Below are 16,801 nucleotides of genomic sequence, written 5' to 3' on the forward strand. Positions count from 1 at the left end.
ACTATGCCTTTCCTTTCCAGATTTACCAGCAACAAGATCCAGCAGCAGCTAAAGTATGTAGTGGTTCCCACCAAACAATTAAAACCAGGTGCTCTCAAGCTATACCTCTCCTTTCTAGGAAGTGCGTAAGAGTTACAAAGCATCTTTCCAGAATATTCCTAAAACTCTTAAGAGAAGCCCGGTTGGATCAGACCAAAGGGTCCATCCAGTCCAGCATCCTGTGTCCCACTGTTCCCTCTAAGCTGAGTTAGTGTGAGCTAGCTCAGTTTTTTAGCCTCCGGCTCACAGATTTTCGTCTTAGATCAGGAAGGAGGGCTCCAGAGCAAACTGATTTATGCAGTAGCCAAATCGCTCGCTCACAACTTTAATGCCAGTAGCTCACAAAGTAGAATTTTTGCTCACAAGACTCCATAGCTTAGAGGGAGCACTGCTGTGTCCTATGAAAGCCCGGTTAGTACTTGGACGGGAGACCACCAAGGAAGTCCAGGGTCGCTATGGAGGCAGGCCGTGGCAAACCACTAGGCTTGCCAAGTCCCCCCGGGGGGCAGGGAAACCCCCGCCCCAGAGGCCTGTTCCCCGCTGCGGGCGGATCGGGCCCCGGGGGGAACCCCACCCCCATGTGCACGTCACCAGGAAGTGACGTGACGACGCCGGGCACGCTGGGGGCGGGGCCACGACTATCACTCTATGGTTTTCCCTTGGACAGTCGTGGCCCCGACCCCAGCGTGCCCGGCGTCGGCACATCATTTCCTGGTGACGTGCATGCGGCGCTCACGCGCGCTCAAGCCACAAGCCAGGAGTCCCCGGCTGCGGCGATTTTTTCACTTGGCAACCCTACAAACCACCTCTGAATACCCCTTGCTTTGGAAACCCTACAAGGTCACCATATGTCAGCTACAACTTGACAGCCCTTTCCACCACCACAAATAAACAAGGAAGATCCATTTAGCTTCTGTGACAAATGCCTTTTACAGGACCCATCATCCCTCACCTTTGTGCAACACTTTTTAAAAGCATGAAAGACCCATTGAGCAACTGTGAACAACTGTGACATCCTTCGATTTGTGCAGACCTTTGTTAAACCACCTAGGCTAGTGGTGATCACCAGTGAAACTACGACTTGACAGCCCTTTCCACCACCACGAATGAACAAGGAAGATCCATTTAGCTTTTGTGACAAGTGCCTTTTACAGGACCCATCATCCCTCACATTTGTGCAACACTTTTTAAAAGCATGAAAGACCCATTGAGCAACTGTGAACAACTGTGACATCCTTCGATTTGTGCAGACCTTTGTTAAACCACCTAGGCTAGTGGTGATCACCAGTGAAGTCCTAACGTGGATTCCCCAACCTTTCTGATCCTGCAGGCACCTTTAGAATTCTGGAAATCCAAAAACAACATCCGTGACAAAAATAACGAAGAGTCAATAAAGATATGTTTGCAAAATCATTTACTGTAGTAATTCTGTCATGGATGTCGTTTTGGGATTTCCACTTCCTCCTGCGATCTCTCATTTTTGGCTTCTACCTTTAGAATTCTGACAGAACATGGTGGGCGCAGCCACAAAATGGCTGCCGCAAAATGGCTGCCACAGAAGGGGTAACCAGTCACAAAATGGCCATCGCAGCTTACCTTCAATCGCATAGTGAAGATCTTTTTGGCAGCTGCTGCCTAAGTGACATTTTTAAAGGTCTGTACAGCCAATCAAACCGTCAGTGATCAATCAGGAGCCTTGCTGGGCAGGAACCTCATGTGATCCCACCTACTTTCTCAAAACACTTGGGGGGGCACCAGAAAATGTATCAATGGGCACCACTTTGGGGGGCCCTAACCTAAAAGTTAATTATGGGTTGTTTGATATGTTGTGTCCTGTTCTACAAAACGGGTATGATGGACTTAATAAAGTCCCACAGAACTCACAACTTACTTGTAGGACCTCACCTGTTCTTCAGAAAAATATTCTGTACCACGCGGCCTCTTCTCCCAAACAAGCTGTTCCCTTGTATTTGGGGCATTTCTTTGGCAATTCGATAATGCTCGCTGCTTCCCCGGGGGCTAAAGGCAATTGTTTACATGAACACAGCCAGAAGTGCCTTTTGGGAGGAGAGAGTAAAGGGTTTGTTCAACCTCCCCCGTGTAAACTGCCCCATAAATGAAGAATATGGAACTAGAACGGTCGGAACACAGAGACTGTTTACTTTCATGGCAATTAACTTATATATATGTTTAAAAAGGCTACAGTTCTGGAATCCGTCCGACCGCTTCCCTTCATCCGCCCCTCTTTCCAACGGAGAAAAAGAGACAACCGAACGCAAAAGAAAAACCACAGTCGCAACAGCCTGGCGTTAAATAGTGGTAACTCATATTTATTACAATTATATACAATCATATTTTATATTTGAATTCTATACATGATCACATGGATGAGCACGTTTCTGCTTTCCTCTTAGTGAGAGTCGAGGAGGTTGTGAGACTTGAGACGTTGCAGGAACTGAGGCTCTTCCCTCAAGAAGTGAACAGGAATCAGACACGGCTAGTCGGATCGGCCGAGAATACGCCGCCGCAAAACGAGGGCTTCCCAAAGCCAGTGGTCTGTTGCCATTTTCTCTACCCGATAAGGCAAAAGTGAGGGGAAGTGAGCGGGCGTCACAGGGGAAAGGGACAGAGGTTCGAGAAATAGGTCTCCACCATGGAATTTTGTTAGGAGAAGAGCACTTGGTCCTTGGAAAATTGAGCCTCGTGTGGTGGGCGTTTCTCCTTTTCGTTCGACGGACCCAGAGGCCCGTCATCAGCACCGAGAACTGAGCCGACACTTCCCAGGGGCCATGGCGCAGGTCCAAACTGGGGACTGAGGGGGGAAGGGTAAGCAAATAATCATTCAATTTGGTTTCCTTTCCCCGCAGGGAAAATCATTTCGACCACAGGGTGTAGTGTAGGGTTAGCAGCTGGGGACCAGGACCCCAAATCACGGACACCTCCCGCCCCCCTTAAGGTGCAGCTGGGGCGGCATGGTTCCCCCCTCCTCTTCTCCCCCCCTTGCTAGAAAGAGAAATTTCAGAATGCCGGCAAGGGCGGGGAGGCAGACAGAGAACTGAGTTAGAGTGAGGAAAGAAGGCATGATGGGTAATAGAAAGTGGGGGCTGCGGAGCTGACCGGCCACTCATGAAGGAGACTTGGCCCCCAGAATCCTCAACGTGGGGCTCAGATCAAATCTAGTTTTCACAGAGCAAACAGCAAGTCAATCGGCTATGGAGCTCTAGATGCTTTCCTGTGTCCCCGGAACACTAGGAAAGGGGGGGTGGGTAGATACAAGGTGGTGATGGTGGGGAACGTTCACATTTCTTCGAGGCTGGGCTGTCTGACGAGGAAGGGACTGACTTGGGAATGAGGGCCGATGCAGAAAAAATGTCAACCGGGGAGAGAGGAGGGGTGGTGGGTGGTTGTGGGACCCCTCAGAAGGCAGAAGCCCGGCGTTCAGTGATGGAACGCTGGCTGGGTTAGCGACTTTGGCGGGTGGTGACGAAAGAGGGGCCTGGAATGGGTGGGAAGGGACCGGAAGCTTGGGGTGATGTGGGCTGAACGTCTTTAGCAAGGAGACCCCCCCCCACTACCCCTAACCGCGGTGCAGGCCGGGTAGCGACCGAACCCTCTATAGAACGGGGACGGGGAAAAGGGTGGCAATGCTGGGAGGTGGGCTGCTCAGGCCCAGCTTGGCTCAGTGGCCACCTGGCTCGCTAGGAGATCACAACGGTACTCGTGGTGAATCACAGGGTGGGGGTGGGGGTGGGGGAGACAGGGGAAATCACTGGGCGTTGAGGAGGCCCAGGGAATGGAGCATGACCAAGAGGCGCTGGGAGCAGCCAGGAGTCGCCATCCCAGCCGCACTAGTCAATCTCGTTCTCGTTGCTGGCCCCCTCGGGCCTCCGTAGCTTCTCCACTTGCTCGTTGATCTGGCCGTCCCCGCCTCGCCGGTCCTCCGTCTGGACGTCCAAGCACTCTTCTTCGTCCACGTGGCTGACGTCGTCGTCGTCCTCCTCGTCTTCCTCCTCCTCCTCCTCTTCCTCATTCCCTTTGTCCTCCCGCTTCTCCTCCTCCCCCTGCACCTCCATCCGCACCTGTCCCTTGACGTCGATCACCGCCTCGCCCCCTTCCTCGGTGCCCAGCAGGTGGCAGTTGACCTTCGACCCTTCGGGGCTGTGGTTCTCCTTGACGGGCGAGGAGGAGTTGGACTCGTTGCTGACCGGGGAGATGTCGCTGCTGGTGCTGTGGTTGTTGGTGACCGGGTTCGATGGGGAGGAGGGCTTAACCGGGATTTGCCAGGAGGGGATTTTGGGGGCAGAGGGTGAGGGAGGGAACTGCCTCCTGGGAGAAAGAGCAGAGAGGGAGCAGCTTTTTAAAAAGGAGGATCTCAGAGATTAGAACTCAGAACTTCAGAGGGGCTGCTGACAGAGTTTTCAAGGAGGGGGCCAGAGATTAACCCCTGCCCTCGAGAGATCAGACTAAGGTCTCCCCAGTCACTCACAAATGTTTGTGGATGCTAGATTGTGGGTGGGCAAAGTTTCCCTCCTGACAGGCTCTCCATTTCCTTTGAGGGCTCCAAATTACTCAGGCCTTATTCTCCCACTCTATTCACCGTGCCCCTCAACCTGTTCTTCAGGGAGTTTATTCCCGTTATCTGATGCCGAGGTCTCCCGGGATGATGCTCCCTGATCAAAAGTTCTTGTGGTCCATGGTGGGCCCTGGCCACAATTCGCCCACCTCTGTGCTAGAGGGTTCATCAAAAACGGGCCAGTGCTCCACCAGCGACCAGCAAGCTACTTCCTGTCCTCCCACATTCATTTTCAATGGGCACCAGCCAGACCTGTCGAACCTCATGCCTGAGATTACGTCCACATTCCCCTGTAGTAACGCACAGCAGAAGAAGATCAACAGAGACAGGCAAGCTGGCCCATCGCTGATCATTTCATCGAGGGAACCTTCTTAAGCTTGCAAGAAACTGCAGGGCTGGGCCAGTTCTCCACCTATGTGGAACTACGGGGAGGGTGCTGATGTGCTGCAGGGGTTCAGCGTGTGCCCAGGTGCTAGTGATGTGGGAGGAGGTGGCGGGCATAGCCACCCATTCATGGCTGCCTTCTGGACCTGTGGAACTGCCAGCCAGGAGGTGCAAGCGATCGTAGCCTCAGTGATGGTGCTGGAGGCATGGGTAGAGGTAATGGGCATACCTTGCCTGGGGACAACAACATTCCTCGAATGTATCCTGCCACAGGGTGGAAACCCCACTGATTTAGGGTACGGGCTGCCATTTTGAGAGCTGCCGTTCAACGATATCTCAGGCTAAAAGCACGCTCGACCCCATGGTCAGCTCAATAGGTTTGTCTATTTATTTATTTACTCATTAATTCGTTAAAACATTTCTATCCCACTTCTCCTTGTAGTTCAAGGTGGCTTACATTAATAGCTAAAAACATTTCCCACAAAACCCAAAATAAAATAGCCCCAACCCTTGCCAGAGCCGGCAGAGCCTCGGCAGTATCAGCAGCACCGCAGGAACTCGTCTCGGACACCAGCACAAGTCCAAGAGCAGGCAACAAACACGGCCTGCCTGCATCCACCCTCCCGTGCCACCGGTGGCCGGGGCGGAGGCAAGCCCGCGGCAGTGTCACCAGCACTTTCAGAAATCAGCTTGCAGGCAGGCCCTGTCAGTGTGGGTCTGGGAGGCTAGTGGCGTTTTGGCACCCTCTTGTTAGCGTGGCAGGCCACATGGCCACGTGGCTGGGGAAACTAGCCCCGCTCAACCCCCTGCAACTCCTCTTCCAACTCCAGCCTAGGGAGACCGCCGCTTTTGAAGCTCCCATCTCTTCTGCATGCAAACGAGCTAATGCCCGACATTATTCACCAGTATCGTAAAGGCTATCAGGAAATTCAATTTGGACTCTTTTCTTGGCTCGGGCATCACAGCCCCTTCCTTTTGCCGCTGAGGAGGCCGAGCCTATTTATTTATTTTAACAAATATATTTCCCAAAAGCACTTATCTCCACAGCTGCATTAAACACACAAACACCACCAGGACAATGAATTTCCTCTTAATGACAAGATGTCCACTTGTGCATGCAGGCAGAGAGCGGCTGCCCTTGTTTCGCTCACCGAGTGACTTCAGGCAGCAGCAAAGTTTTGCAAAAGAAAGAGCTTTCCTAGGTACAGAGGGTGTCGGCCGAAGGAGGCTGGGTCAGTGCCCTTTTCGTTCCCCACGCCTTTTAAGAACTGGACCCCATGATGAACAGAGGGGCTTGTAGTTCAGTGGCAGAGCAGTTGCTCAGCAAGTGAAAAGTCCCACGCTCATCCCGAACGAGGGTCTTCTAAGGAACAGTTTTAGAGGGTAACTGTGTTGGTCTGCAGAAGAAAAGCTAGATTTGAATCCAGTACCACTTTAGAGACCAACAATCCTTGCTGGTCACGAAGGCGCCACTGGACTTGAACCTAGCCATTCTAAGGAACAAACGATGAGGAAGACTTTCTCAGCCCGAGAACCGGATGAGCCACTGCCGGTCAGAGCAGACGATACTGTGCAGCGGCCTGACTCAGCATACAGCAGTTTCAGGTGTTCATAAAGGAAGTGAGCCAATGACGCTCACTAGTCCGGCACCCTGAGAGCTACCATCAGTCTGCATCGCACGGCTGGCCAGTTTCTGGTAACTAGTAGCATCCCATGTTCAGTTTCCTGACTTCCTCCCCCCCCCCTTTTAATTAAACTTTATGAAATAATTTCAGAAAGTGAGTTCTCAGTGGTTTTAGTCAAAACAGATATGAAATTCATGAAGGACACGAGAAACTGGCTAACATTTTTGGTGCTGTTCAGTGGGGGAGAAATAAAGAGCGGGGTTTAAAGGGTGCTTAACTTCGGCAGCCGCACCCCAAATATTACATGCGACATAATTTAGGGAATCACCCATCAAACTCACTACACTGGCTGGGCCCTGAACCCACCACAGACAAAGCAAGGGTCTCGTACAGAAAGCATACGGCTTTATAAGTAAAAGCAGACGAAAAAGAAAGGAACACTTCCCCTCTACCCTGAGACCAACAGACTAATGTGAACCGAACATGCCACAGGAGGCTTGGAATGTTGAGAACAGCCGAGAGTCCGTAAACGTAAAAAGGAGAGGGGAAACTGGCTTGCCTGCAGCTCGCCTAGAGAATCATAGAGTTGGAAGGTCCTCCAGGGTCATCTAGTCCAACCCCCCCTGCACAATGCAGGAAATTCACAGCTACCCCCCCTCACACTCCCCCAGTGACCCCTCCTCTATGCCCAGAAGAGGGCAAAAAACCAAAACAAAAAACCAAAACCCACACCCTCCAGGATCTCTGGCCAGACTGGCCTGCAGAAAAATGGCTTCCTGACCCCAAAGTGGCAATCCGCATTTCCCTGGGTGTATAAGAAGGGCCACAAGAACTAAGCACTGAGGCAACCCTTCCTGCCCTCCTGTTTCATGATCTGCCCAAATTCTCGTGATCTGCCCAAATGCTTCTTCCAGATTAAGGCCTGGTTCACAAGTGCAGGGAAAGGAGGCAGCAGAGACCTGAGGTGAACGCACCACTTCAAACTGATGATGGAGGATCGCATTTCAGAATGCCCCTGTACAGGGGTCATTTCCTGCAGGAGCGCACAGGAGCGGATCTCCGGCAGTAAGGAGCCCAGGGGGCGGGCACATGTAACAAGCCCCACCCCCTGCTTCCAGCAGCCCTCAGTCAGAGCAAGAAGCAGCCAGGTAAGTTGCAGAGCCCCCTCCACCGGCCCCCCAGTCCAAAACACTCCAGTGGCACCTTTAAGACCAAGTTTTATTCAGGTACAAGCTCTCCCTCCTCTGCGAGGACAGATCTGCACGCCCCCCCCCCCCAATAGCTAGCAATCCAAAACAGTCCAGTGGAGCCTGAGCGGTGGGTGGTGCCTTCTGACACACTTCCGGTGATGTTAGGGGGTGTGGCATATACAAATAAGTTATGCTAATGAGTTGTGCTAATGAGCTCCTGCACCTCTTTTTCTACGAAATGACCCCTGCTCCTTTATGTTAAAAACCGGAAAACCAGAAAGGGCAGAACCTCCCTCCCTGCTAAACAAGCTTAATATTTGTGTGGATATTTTTAATCTAGAGGAACACTCGGAGCCGAGATCCAGCATCCAGCCCGTTCTGCCACCTCCTTCTCCTGCATGTGTGAACCAGGCCTAATGTGCTGACCTTGAGCCCCCGCCCCCGTAATCTCACACGCTTCATACCGGTTTAGGAGCAGTCCTTTTAGTGAGTAGATCTCCGACTTCAGCTCGTTGATATTCTGAGACTCCAGGATCCAGTTAGTTGATGTCGTAGTCTAGTATGAAAGAAGAGGTGGTGATCAGTGGGGCGGTGGGGAGGGAGGGAAATTTAAGCGTCTCCGAGAGAAAAGATGCCCTCATCTCTAAAGACAGCAAGCGTTTTGCATTGGTCTCTCAAACAAATTATACATTGTGTGCGCGGAAATATCCCACTGACTGGCATGGGCTAAGCAGACAGAGAGTCCAATAAGGAACAGAGAGGCCTGGGTTCAAAGACCTGGTTAATCGCGCTGGAGTTCTCTCAAAGGCCAAAGGTTTTTAGACATCAAAAAGAGGCAATATATGCCGTTGGCACCTGAAATAGACCGAACCATGTCAGGTTCAAAGTTCGTTTACTTCAGCATTCAGTTTCCAACAGAGGACATACAAATGTTTCTAGGAAGACCACAAAAAGAGGCATGGAAGTTAACGGCCCTCTCCTGCTGTCTTTACCGAGCATCCTCTATTCAGAGGTACACTGCCTCTGAACCTGCAGGTTCTATCAGGTGTAACTGAGAGCCAGTTTGATGCAGTGGTTAAGTGTGAGGACTCTAATCTGGGAAAACTGGGTTTGATTCCCCACTCCTCCACTTGAAGCTGCTGGATGACCTTGGGCAAGCCATAGCTCTGTCAGAGCTGTCCTTGAAAGAGCAGTTCTCTCAGAGCTCTCTCAGCCCCGCCTACCTCACAGGGTGTCTGTTGTGAGGAGGGGAAGGGAAAGGCGTCTGTAAGCCATTCTGAGACTCTGTGAAGAGCGGGGTATAAATCCAGTCTCTTCTCTTCTTCTCTTCTCTGGCTGTAGAGTGTTGTAGAGATAGTGCCAGAGTGGTATAGTGGTTAGCGTGTCAGGTTAAGACCTGGGAGACCCGGGTTCGAATCATCTCTCTCTGGCATGGAAGCCTGCTGGGTGACCTTAGGCCAATCACATACTCTTGGCTTAAACAACCTCACAGGGTTGTTGTGAGGATAAAGAGTAGGAGAGAGGGCCACGAATTCCGCAGATTAAATTTTGCATCATGCAGAGAAGTTGTTTGTGTTGCTTGTTCCTATGTAAGAAGGTTCCAGCTTGCATTGGGGGATTTGTTGTTCAGTCGCACAGTCGAGTCTGGCTCTTCGCGACCCCATGGACCACATCACGCCAGGCCCTCCTGTCCTCCGGAGTTTGCTCAACTTCATGTTTGTTGCATCGATAATACCGTCTAACCATCTCATCCTTTGCCATCCCCTTCTTTTACTTTCAATCTTTCCCAGCATCAGGGTCTTCTCCAGTGAGGGCTCCCTTCTCATTTGGTGACCAAAGTACTTGAGCTTCAGTTTCATTATCTGGCCTTCCAGGGAACAGTCAGGGTTGATTTCTTTTAGGATTGACTGATTCGATCTCTCTGCAGTCCAAGGGACTCTCAAGAGTCTTCTCCAGCACCGTAATTAGAAAGCATCTATTCTTCGGCACTCGGCCTTCCTTATGGTCCAACTCTCGCAGCCATACATGACTACTGGGAATACCATTGCTTTGACCATGCGGACTTTTGTTGGCAGGGTGATTTCTCTACTTTTTATTATGCTGTCTAGGTTTGCCATCGCTTTCCTCCCAAAGAGCAGGCGTCTTTTAATTTCATGGCTGCAGTCACCGTCTGCAGTGCATTGGGGGGGGGGTCTGTTCTAAAAACTCTCTCTCTGATGTGTTTACTTGACATATAAAAGGAGGAGTTGTGTTGGGGATCCTTAAACACACACGCAAATGACAATTTGCCTGAAGCAGAGCAGCCTAGAATCCCCACTGCCTTTTCCTGCCGGAAGTGTGAACCGGGCTCTTTAAGCTGCTCCGCCAGGGCTCCCAGCGAATGAATGGCGGCTTGGCAGGCAGCACCTTCCCAGGCAGTGTCACAAACGGTGGCTGACAAAGTCGACACAGATGCGCCCCCCCCCCTGGAATCGTACTCCCCCCCCAGCCTTGGAGGCAGAAAGGATGTGGGAGCCACTGTTCTGGCCCTCAAAAAGCCACTGAGGCACATTAACAAGCGAGCGGCTTCCACTCGCTGGCCTGAGAAGGGGCGCCGGTTTCCAAAGCACATCTGGTGCCAGATGCTGGAGGACTTTAAGGAATAAAATCTGACATCTGGGGCTTTTTAAAACCAGCCTTCTTTTCATTTTTTAAAACTGCCGTGGAAGATCTAAGCCCAGAGACGGGCCCCCCTCCCCTTTCTTTTCATGTAATGTCGACTTTTTGTAAATTACTTAAAGCACTTCTTTTTAATTTTTTACAGCGCACCAGTAGTTTGGGAAACAGATTTGAAAAACAGAAAGCAAAAACAGGTCTTACGTCGCAGCTGAGAAAACACGAGCTTTTTTAAACCTACGGTTTACAAGTTCAGCCAAGTCTCTCTCGGTATATTATACACACGCGGTTTCGATCACACGGCGCTACCATTTTAAGAGTAGAAAGACTTTTGGAAGAAAGAAAGGACGAAAGGGGGAAGGCAGCGTGGGGAGGGGGGTCTTTTCAGAGACTCCCCGAACCGCCAAAGCACAGCATGAGCGTGCTCTTCTTTTTAAAGCAACCCATATGCTTTTGATCTTAACACGTCACATGCCCCCCCAAAACAGTTTCCTAATTTCCTGGCTGGCTCCAAGCCACCAGGGACCTTCCGGGTTAGGGGACACATGAAATGATGCAGGCCCCTGGGTATACTCCCCCGGTTGCCTGGGGACTCCTACTGCCCAAGTTGCTCAGAATGCCTATTGAGCGGGTTCACTTCGGACAGCATGATGCCCAGAAGAGAGAAAACCCCAATCGGTCCTGGTCTCTGGGGGGTGGAGATGGCTAGTAGGGTCAGGACCACAGGCCCGAGGAAGGGGAGAGTTTAAATCTTCTCCCTTGTGCCATTTATCTGGTTGGAAGGCGCCCCGTTTGCTTTAAGTTTCTTTGGCTGCGGTCAGACGCGCCCGGTGAAGCGGAGGGGAAGCAAGGCCATTTCTTCCGGAGGAATTTTGACACGCGGCTGCGAGGTCACACCTCCCGTTGTAGCTATGGGTGCAACCCGTCACTGTGTGATCAGACGCAACTGCAGGTGAGTCGGGGGGGTGTTTTTGGCTGTTGGTTTCCCACGTGCATAAATGAGGAATTGCACCTCTGCGCTGAGGGGCCCCCTATGGAGTATGCGATGATGCGCATACTTGCGAAGGGGGGGGGAAACGGCACCGAGCCTTGAGAGCGTGCTTGAGCGATCAGTGTCAGCTAAGCTGCCAAAAGTATGGTGTCGGTTTCTCTTTACTATTCCTTCCCTTGCGCTTAATTGCCTCTTCGCTGCAACGCATATCTCTCAAGGCCACTGGAGGAGTTGATGTGTCTAGTATTCGTGGGAAGCTTCTCACCTTCCCTGCTTCTGCAGCCGTTAGTTCTCAGCTAAATGCCCGCGCGCGGGAACCCGTCTAATTGGGTACTACGTGGGGGGGGGGGGTATACGAATGCCCTATATCCTATTATGTGCATAGGTAACCCACCATTACTAACAGTGTTCTTGTTACTGCATCTATGGCTTTTCAATAAAAGTAAAACATTCCTGGAAGCGTGTACTTCGTTGTTTTGCTGTGGGTCCTGACATTCAGGCAGGTGGGGCTGAGAGAGCTCTGACAGAAACGGCTCTTTTCCCAGGACAGCTGTGCCAGAACTACGGCTTGCCCAAGGTCATCGGGTATACGAATGCCCTATATCCTATTATGTGCATAGGTAACCCGCCATTCCTAACAGTGTTCATGTTACTGCATCTATGGCTTTCCAATAAAAGTAAAACCTTCCCGGAAGCGTGTACTTCGTTGTTTTGCTGTGGGTCCTGACATTCAGGCAGGTGGGGCTGAGAGAGCTCTGACAGAAACGGCTCTTTTCCCAGGACAGCTGTGCCAGAACTACGGCTTGCCCAAGGTCATCCAGCAGGCGAGAGTGGAGGAGTGGGGAATCAGCAACCTCTTCTCTGCTGTAGCTTTTCAGAGACAAATTAAACGCCTGAAGTTCCAGACGTGGAATTATGGGGTCTTCAATCTGTAGTTTTGCTCCCTAAGCGCTGCCCGGGGGGCGGGGGGGGGGGAGGAAAAGAGGACACCACTACGAACACCGGATCTCTCCTCTCCCTTTCTGTCCCCTTCCAAACTGAGGGTGCGTTCAGTGCCGCCAAGTTGATTACCACTTATGGTGACCCTACAAATCAATGCCCTCCAAAATGGCCTACTGTTAACAGCTCTGCCCGGGTCTTGCAAAATGAGGGCCTTTGTGGCCTCCTTGATTGAGCCCATCCATCTCATGTCGGGGCCTTCCTCTTCTCCTGCCACCTTAGACTTTTCTTGGAGCTACTGTCTCTCCCAGTGACTCTTGTCTTCTCCTAATGTGACCAAAGTACATTAGCCTCAGTTTAGTCATTTTCGCTTCTGGAGAGAGTTCAGGCCTGATTTCGTCCAGAACCCAAATTAACGCCTATAAAATATGGCCGCCCTTCACTTTTGCACACACGGACACACACAAAAAAAGGCTTCTACCTTTGGCAAAGCTCACATTGCCCCACCTTACAGAATAATTAGAACATAAGAGAAGCCAACGCTGGATCAGGGCAGTGGCCCATCCAGTCCAACACTCTGTGTCACACAGTGGCCAAAACCCAGGTGCCATCAGGAGGTCCACCAGCATGGCCAGAACTCCAGAAGCCCTCCCACTGTTGCCCCCCCCCCCAACACCAAGAAGACAGAGCATCCCTGCCCCAGACATAAGAGTATGAGAGAAGCCATGCTGGATCAGGCCAATGGCTCATCCAGGTTTGGGCTCCCGAAACACGTGCAGGGTTTCTGCCCAAGCCGTCTCCCTGTTCACTGCAATGTCAGGGGTGCTTGTGAACGAAGCCGCTCCCCTCCTTAGAATGAATGGGTCCGACCATACAAGAAGAGAACTCCGCTGCAGTCCTGGGCAGAGAATCAACACTTTCTCCAGTTCACAGGGAAAGATCGATGGGGCAGAAACCTGGGAAGGTCACCCCATTATCCTCCAAGATGCCTGTCTACATCCATGGCGGTGGGGCTTTCGGAAGAATTCCTTTGTGATGCAAACCAGAAAAGGTGACGTTGGACTGAATTTTGGGAGAACTATGCACTAGAAACAACCTCTTCCCGCTCTGGCCTAGGGGAACCTGGAGTGAAAACCTCCTGTGGCTTGGGGACCCTAATATAATATTTACCACCTGGATGTCATTCCATCAAACTCACACTTGGAGTTTCTTTCCTCCATGCCAGATTTCTGTTTGCACAAAATACACCCCAATTTTTAATTTTATTTATTTATTGCTTTTACAGATTTATTAAAACCTGTGCGGAAGGGATGAAGAAGAAGAAGAAGAGATTGGATTTATACCCTGCCCTTCACTTGGATCAGAGCGGCTTACAAACCCCTTTCCCTTCCCCTCCCCACAACAGACACCCTGTGAGGTAGGCGGGGCTGAGAGTGTGCCTTCAAGAACGGCTCCTGAGAGGACAGCTCTGAGAGTACTTGTGACTGACCCAAGGTCACACCAGCAGCTGCGAGCGGAGGAGTGGGGAATCAAACCCGGCTCTCCCAGATTAGAGTCCGTGCTCCTAACCACCACACCAAACTGAAGGTGAAGTGGGCGCATAAACAGCCGCTTGCCTGGCTGCGCCCCCACCCCCACGACCAGGGGTGTTTTCCAGCCGAGCAGCTAGGGAAGCTCTGAAAAGCCTTCTCCTTTCTAGGCATCACCAGACAGGCCCCTTACCAGGATTTGTTGGCTTGTGGGGCAATTTTTTTTCTGGTGGGGCTGCAATGAATAGGAAAGCCTCTTTTCCCCCCCTGCCTTAAGCAAATATGACCCCACTGAAGCCCTTCCTCTCCCTAAACCTCCAGCAAGCCTATTTCCCGCTGCAGAGATTCCAACCTGGATCTCAAAGCCGTTTGGCACACCTAAGGAATAAAGGGTTTTCACTGGGAAATCTTATGGGGCTGTCCCTTTAAGAAAGGGGGCGGAGCCCTGAACAGCCCCACTGTGGCTACGGGCCTGCCACCGGGGTTCCAAGAGAGACCCCTGAAAGGAAGTGGGCTGGTAAACGTCGGTGGTCATGGGCAAAGGTGGGAGTACCTTAGAAGTTGCCAGTTCTTGGGTGAGTTCCTGTATCTTCTGCTGCTGCTGGATGAGAAGTTCTTGGACGGAGGCTAAAGTTGCCTGGAGTTGAGTCACTGAGGGAGGGGGGGAAAGAACAGGAGACTCATTAAATCACCATTGGTGCAGATGCGCGTACATGGACCAGAACACCTTCCCCCCCCCCCTGCCCCTCCGTGATGTCAAACCGCAAGACGCTTCTCTTCCTCCCGTACCTGATTTATCGGTGGGCGTCAGCTCATTCTAACCCCTCATAATTTATCTGCGCCGTGGGTAATCTACCTGCACTGTATCTAACCTCCAGTATTTCTACTTTATCTTCCCTTTGTATAGATGTCTATAGCCCACAGTATATCCGTCCGAAACCTCTCCCTTCTAATTATATCGGTTTATGATTTGCACCGTCGCCCTGAACTTAAACAGCTTTGGTATCATTTATCTGCACGGGGGCTTCCAACGGAAGAACTCAGCACAGGAGATCTCTGCTCAGCCTGGAGAGATGGACGCGTGCCCGCTTTGAGCGGCGGGGCAAAGGGAACGCGAACCCGGCTGCGCCCTCGCTGTCTCACAGGTACGTGAACACATGCGTGGCGACAACATGACTGCACCTGGCTGGAGAGGAATCTATTTCCAGGGCTTGCGAGGCAGCGTCCCACTTCATTTATCCTTCCCCCTCTACGGATGGACATGCTAAAAGGTGCATGTATGTTCACGTACGGCTCAGCTCAGACCACACGCCAAACCATGGTTAAGGAAGGGCATAGAATCATAGATTCACACGGAGTTGGAAGGGGACAAGCAGGCCATCTAGTCCGACCCCCTGCTCAGTGCGGGATCAGCCGAGAGCATCCCTGACAGGGGTTTGTCCCGCCGCTGCTTAAAGACAGCCGGGGAGGGGGGGCTCACCACCTCTCCAGGGCAGCTGATTCCTCTGCAGCACAATTCTGACTGTAAAAAAGTTCTTCCTCATATCCAGCCGGTACCTTCCCACCCTTACTTTAAACCCATTCTTGCGCGTCCTCTCCTCTGCTGCCAACACGAACAGCTCCCTGCCCTCCTCTAAGTGACAGCCCCTCAAACGCTTAAAGAGAACCATCCTGTCCCCCCTCAACCTCCTGTTCTCCAGACTGATATTTCCCAAGTCCCTCAGCCCTACCCCGTAGGGCTTCTTGGTCTCCAGGCCCCCGATCATCCTTGTCGCTCTCCTCTGCCCCCGCTCCATTCTGTCCACATCCTTTTTGAACTGAGGTCTCCAGAACTGTACGGCCCCTTCCAATCCTGTGGTTCTATGATTCTATAACCAACAAGCAAGCACAAAAAAGTGGACGCTCCTACCAATCTCCGTGAGAACACCTTCCTCTATGGCTGTCCTCCATCATGCCTCAGAATGTCTTGTTCTCCTATCCCTGCCATTTATTAATCTGCTGTGTTCCAAATACACAACTCTGACAGAGAGTTTTTGGAAGCTCAAAACCCATGCTGAGGGTTTTGTGACATTCGGGCTGCTTCCAATAATGTACTGCACAACTGTTGCTTCGGGAGCTTCTTCTGTAGACCAATCCAGCTGCCTTCTTACCATCCTTCTCCACATCGCAAGGCCTCCCTTATCCATTGATGTACGTGTTTACTCAACTCACCCCCCAACCCCATGAAAGAAGTTCAAAAAAACCAACACAAACCATCATTAACCAGGACAAATATAATCAACAGAGCTGTCGCAAGCAACCAGCAACCAAAGCAAAATATCCTTGCATTAAAAATGGGCAGGGCTTTTTTTGTAGAAAAAGCCCAGCAGGAACGCATTAGCATAATAGGCCATACCCAATAGCAGGAATTCATTAGCATATTAGGCCACACCCATGACACCACCACTCATTAGCATATTAGGCTGCACCCACATGTTACCAGAAGTGTGGTAATCCAGCCACACCAACCTTTTGCTTCTTATCAGGGGTCATTTCGTAGAAAAAGAGCTAGGGGAACTCATTAGCATAACTCATTAGCATATGCCACACCCCCTGACATCACCAGAAGTGTGTCATAAGGCCACGTCCCCTGACATCACCGGAAGTGTGTCATAAGGCCCCAACGGTCCCGGCCGCCGGCGCCGGCCTTGCAGCTCCACTGCCGAGCCCCATGAGGGGCCCGGCGGTGGACCTGCAAGGCCAGCGGGAGTGCAAGGAAGCCCCGTGAAGGCCCTCCCTGGCCCCAGGCAGGCAGGGGTGGGGAGAGGCAGGGAGGAAGCAACTTACCCTCCCTCTTCTCCTGCCTCCTCCTGGCTGAATGAGGGCCGGAAGCGGGG

General features: G+C 51.7%; 1 protein-coding gene across 1 annotated transcript in view; it reads right to left on the reverse strand.

The window, feature by feature from the left end:
• Positions 1 to 2,349: 2,349 nt before the first annotated feature.
• PEX14 (peroxisomal biogenesis factor 14) overlaps positions 2,350 to 16,801 on the reverse strand; it is a 176,820-nt gene continuing 162,368 nt past the window's right edge. Inside the window, exons 7-9 of the mRNA XM_015427820.1 lie at positions 14,479 to 14,576; positions 8,276 to 8,367; positions 2,350 to 4,365 (exon numbers count right to left, since the gene is read on the reverse strand). Coding sequence (XP_015283306.1) covers positions 3,888 to 4,365; positions 8,276 to 8,367; positions 14,479 to 14,576 — 668 coding nt within the window. The 3' untranslated portion in view covers positions 2,350 to 3,887. The remainder of the gene's footprint in view (positions 4,366 to 8,275; positions 8,368 to 14,478; positions 14,577 to 16,801) is intronic.

This window comes from Gekko japonicus, unplaced genomic scaffold (assembly GCF_001447785.1).
Source record: "Gekko japonicus isolate JY-2015 unplaced genomic scaffold, Gekko_japonicus_V1.1 scaffold586, whole genome shotgun sequence".
In the NCBI taxonomy this organism is placed as follows: domain Eukaryota; kingdom Metazoa; phylum Chordata; class Lepidosauria; order Squamata; family Gekkonidae; genus Gekko; species Gekko japonicus.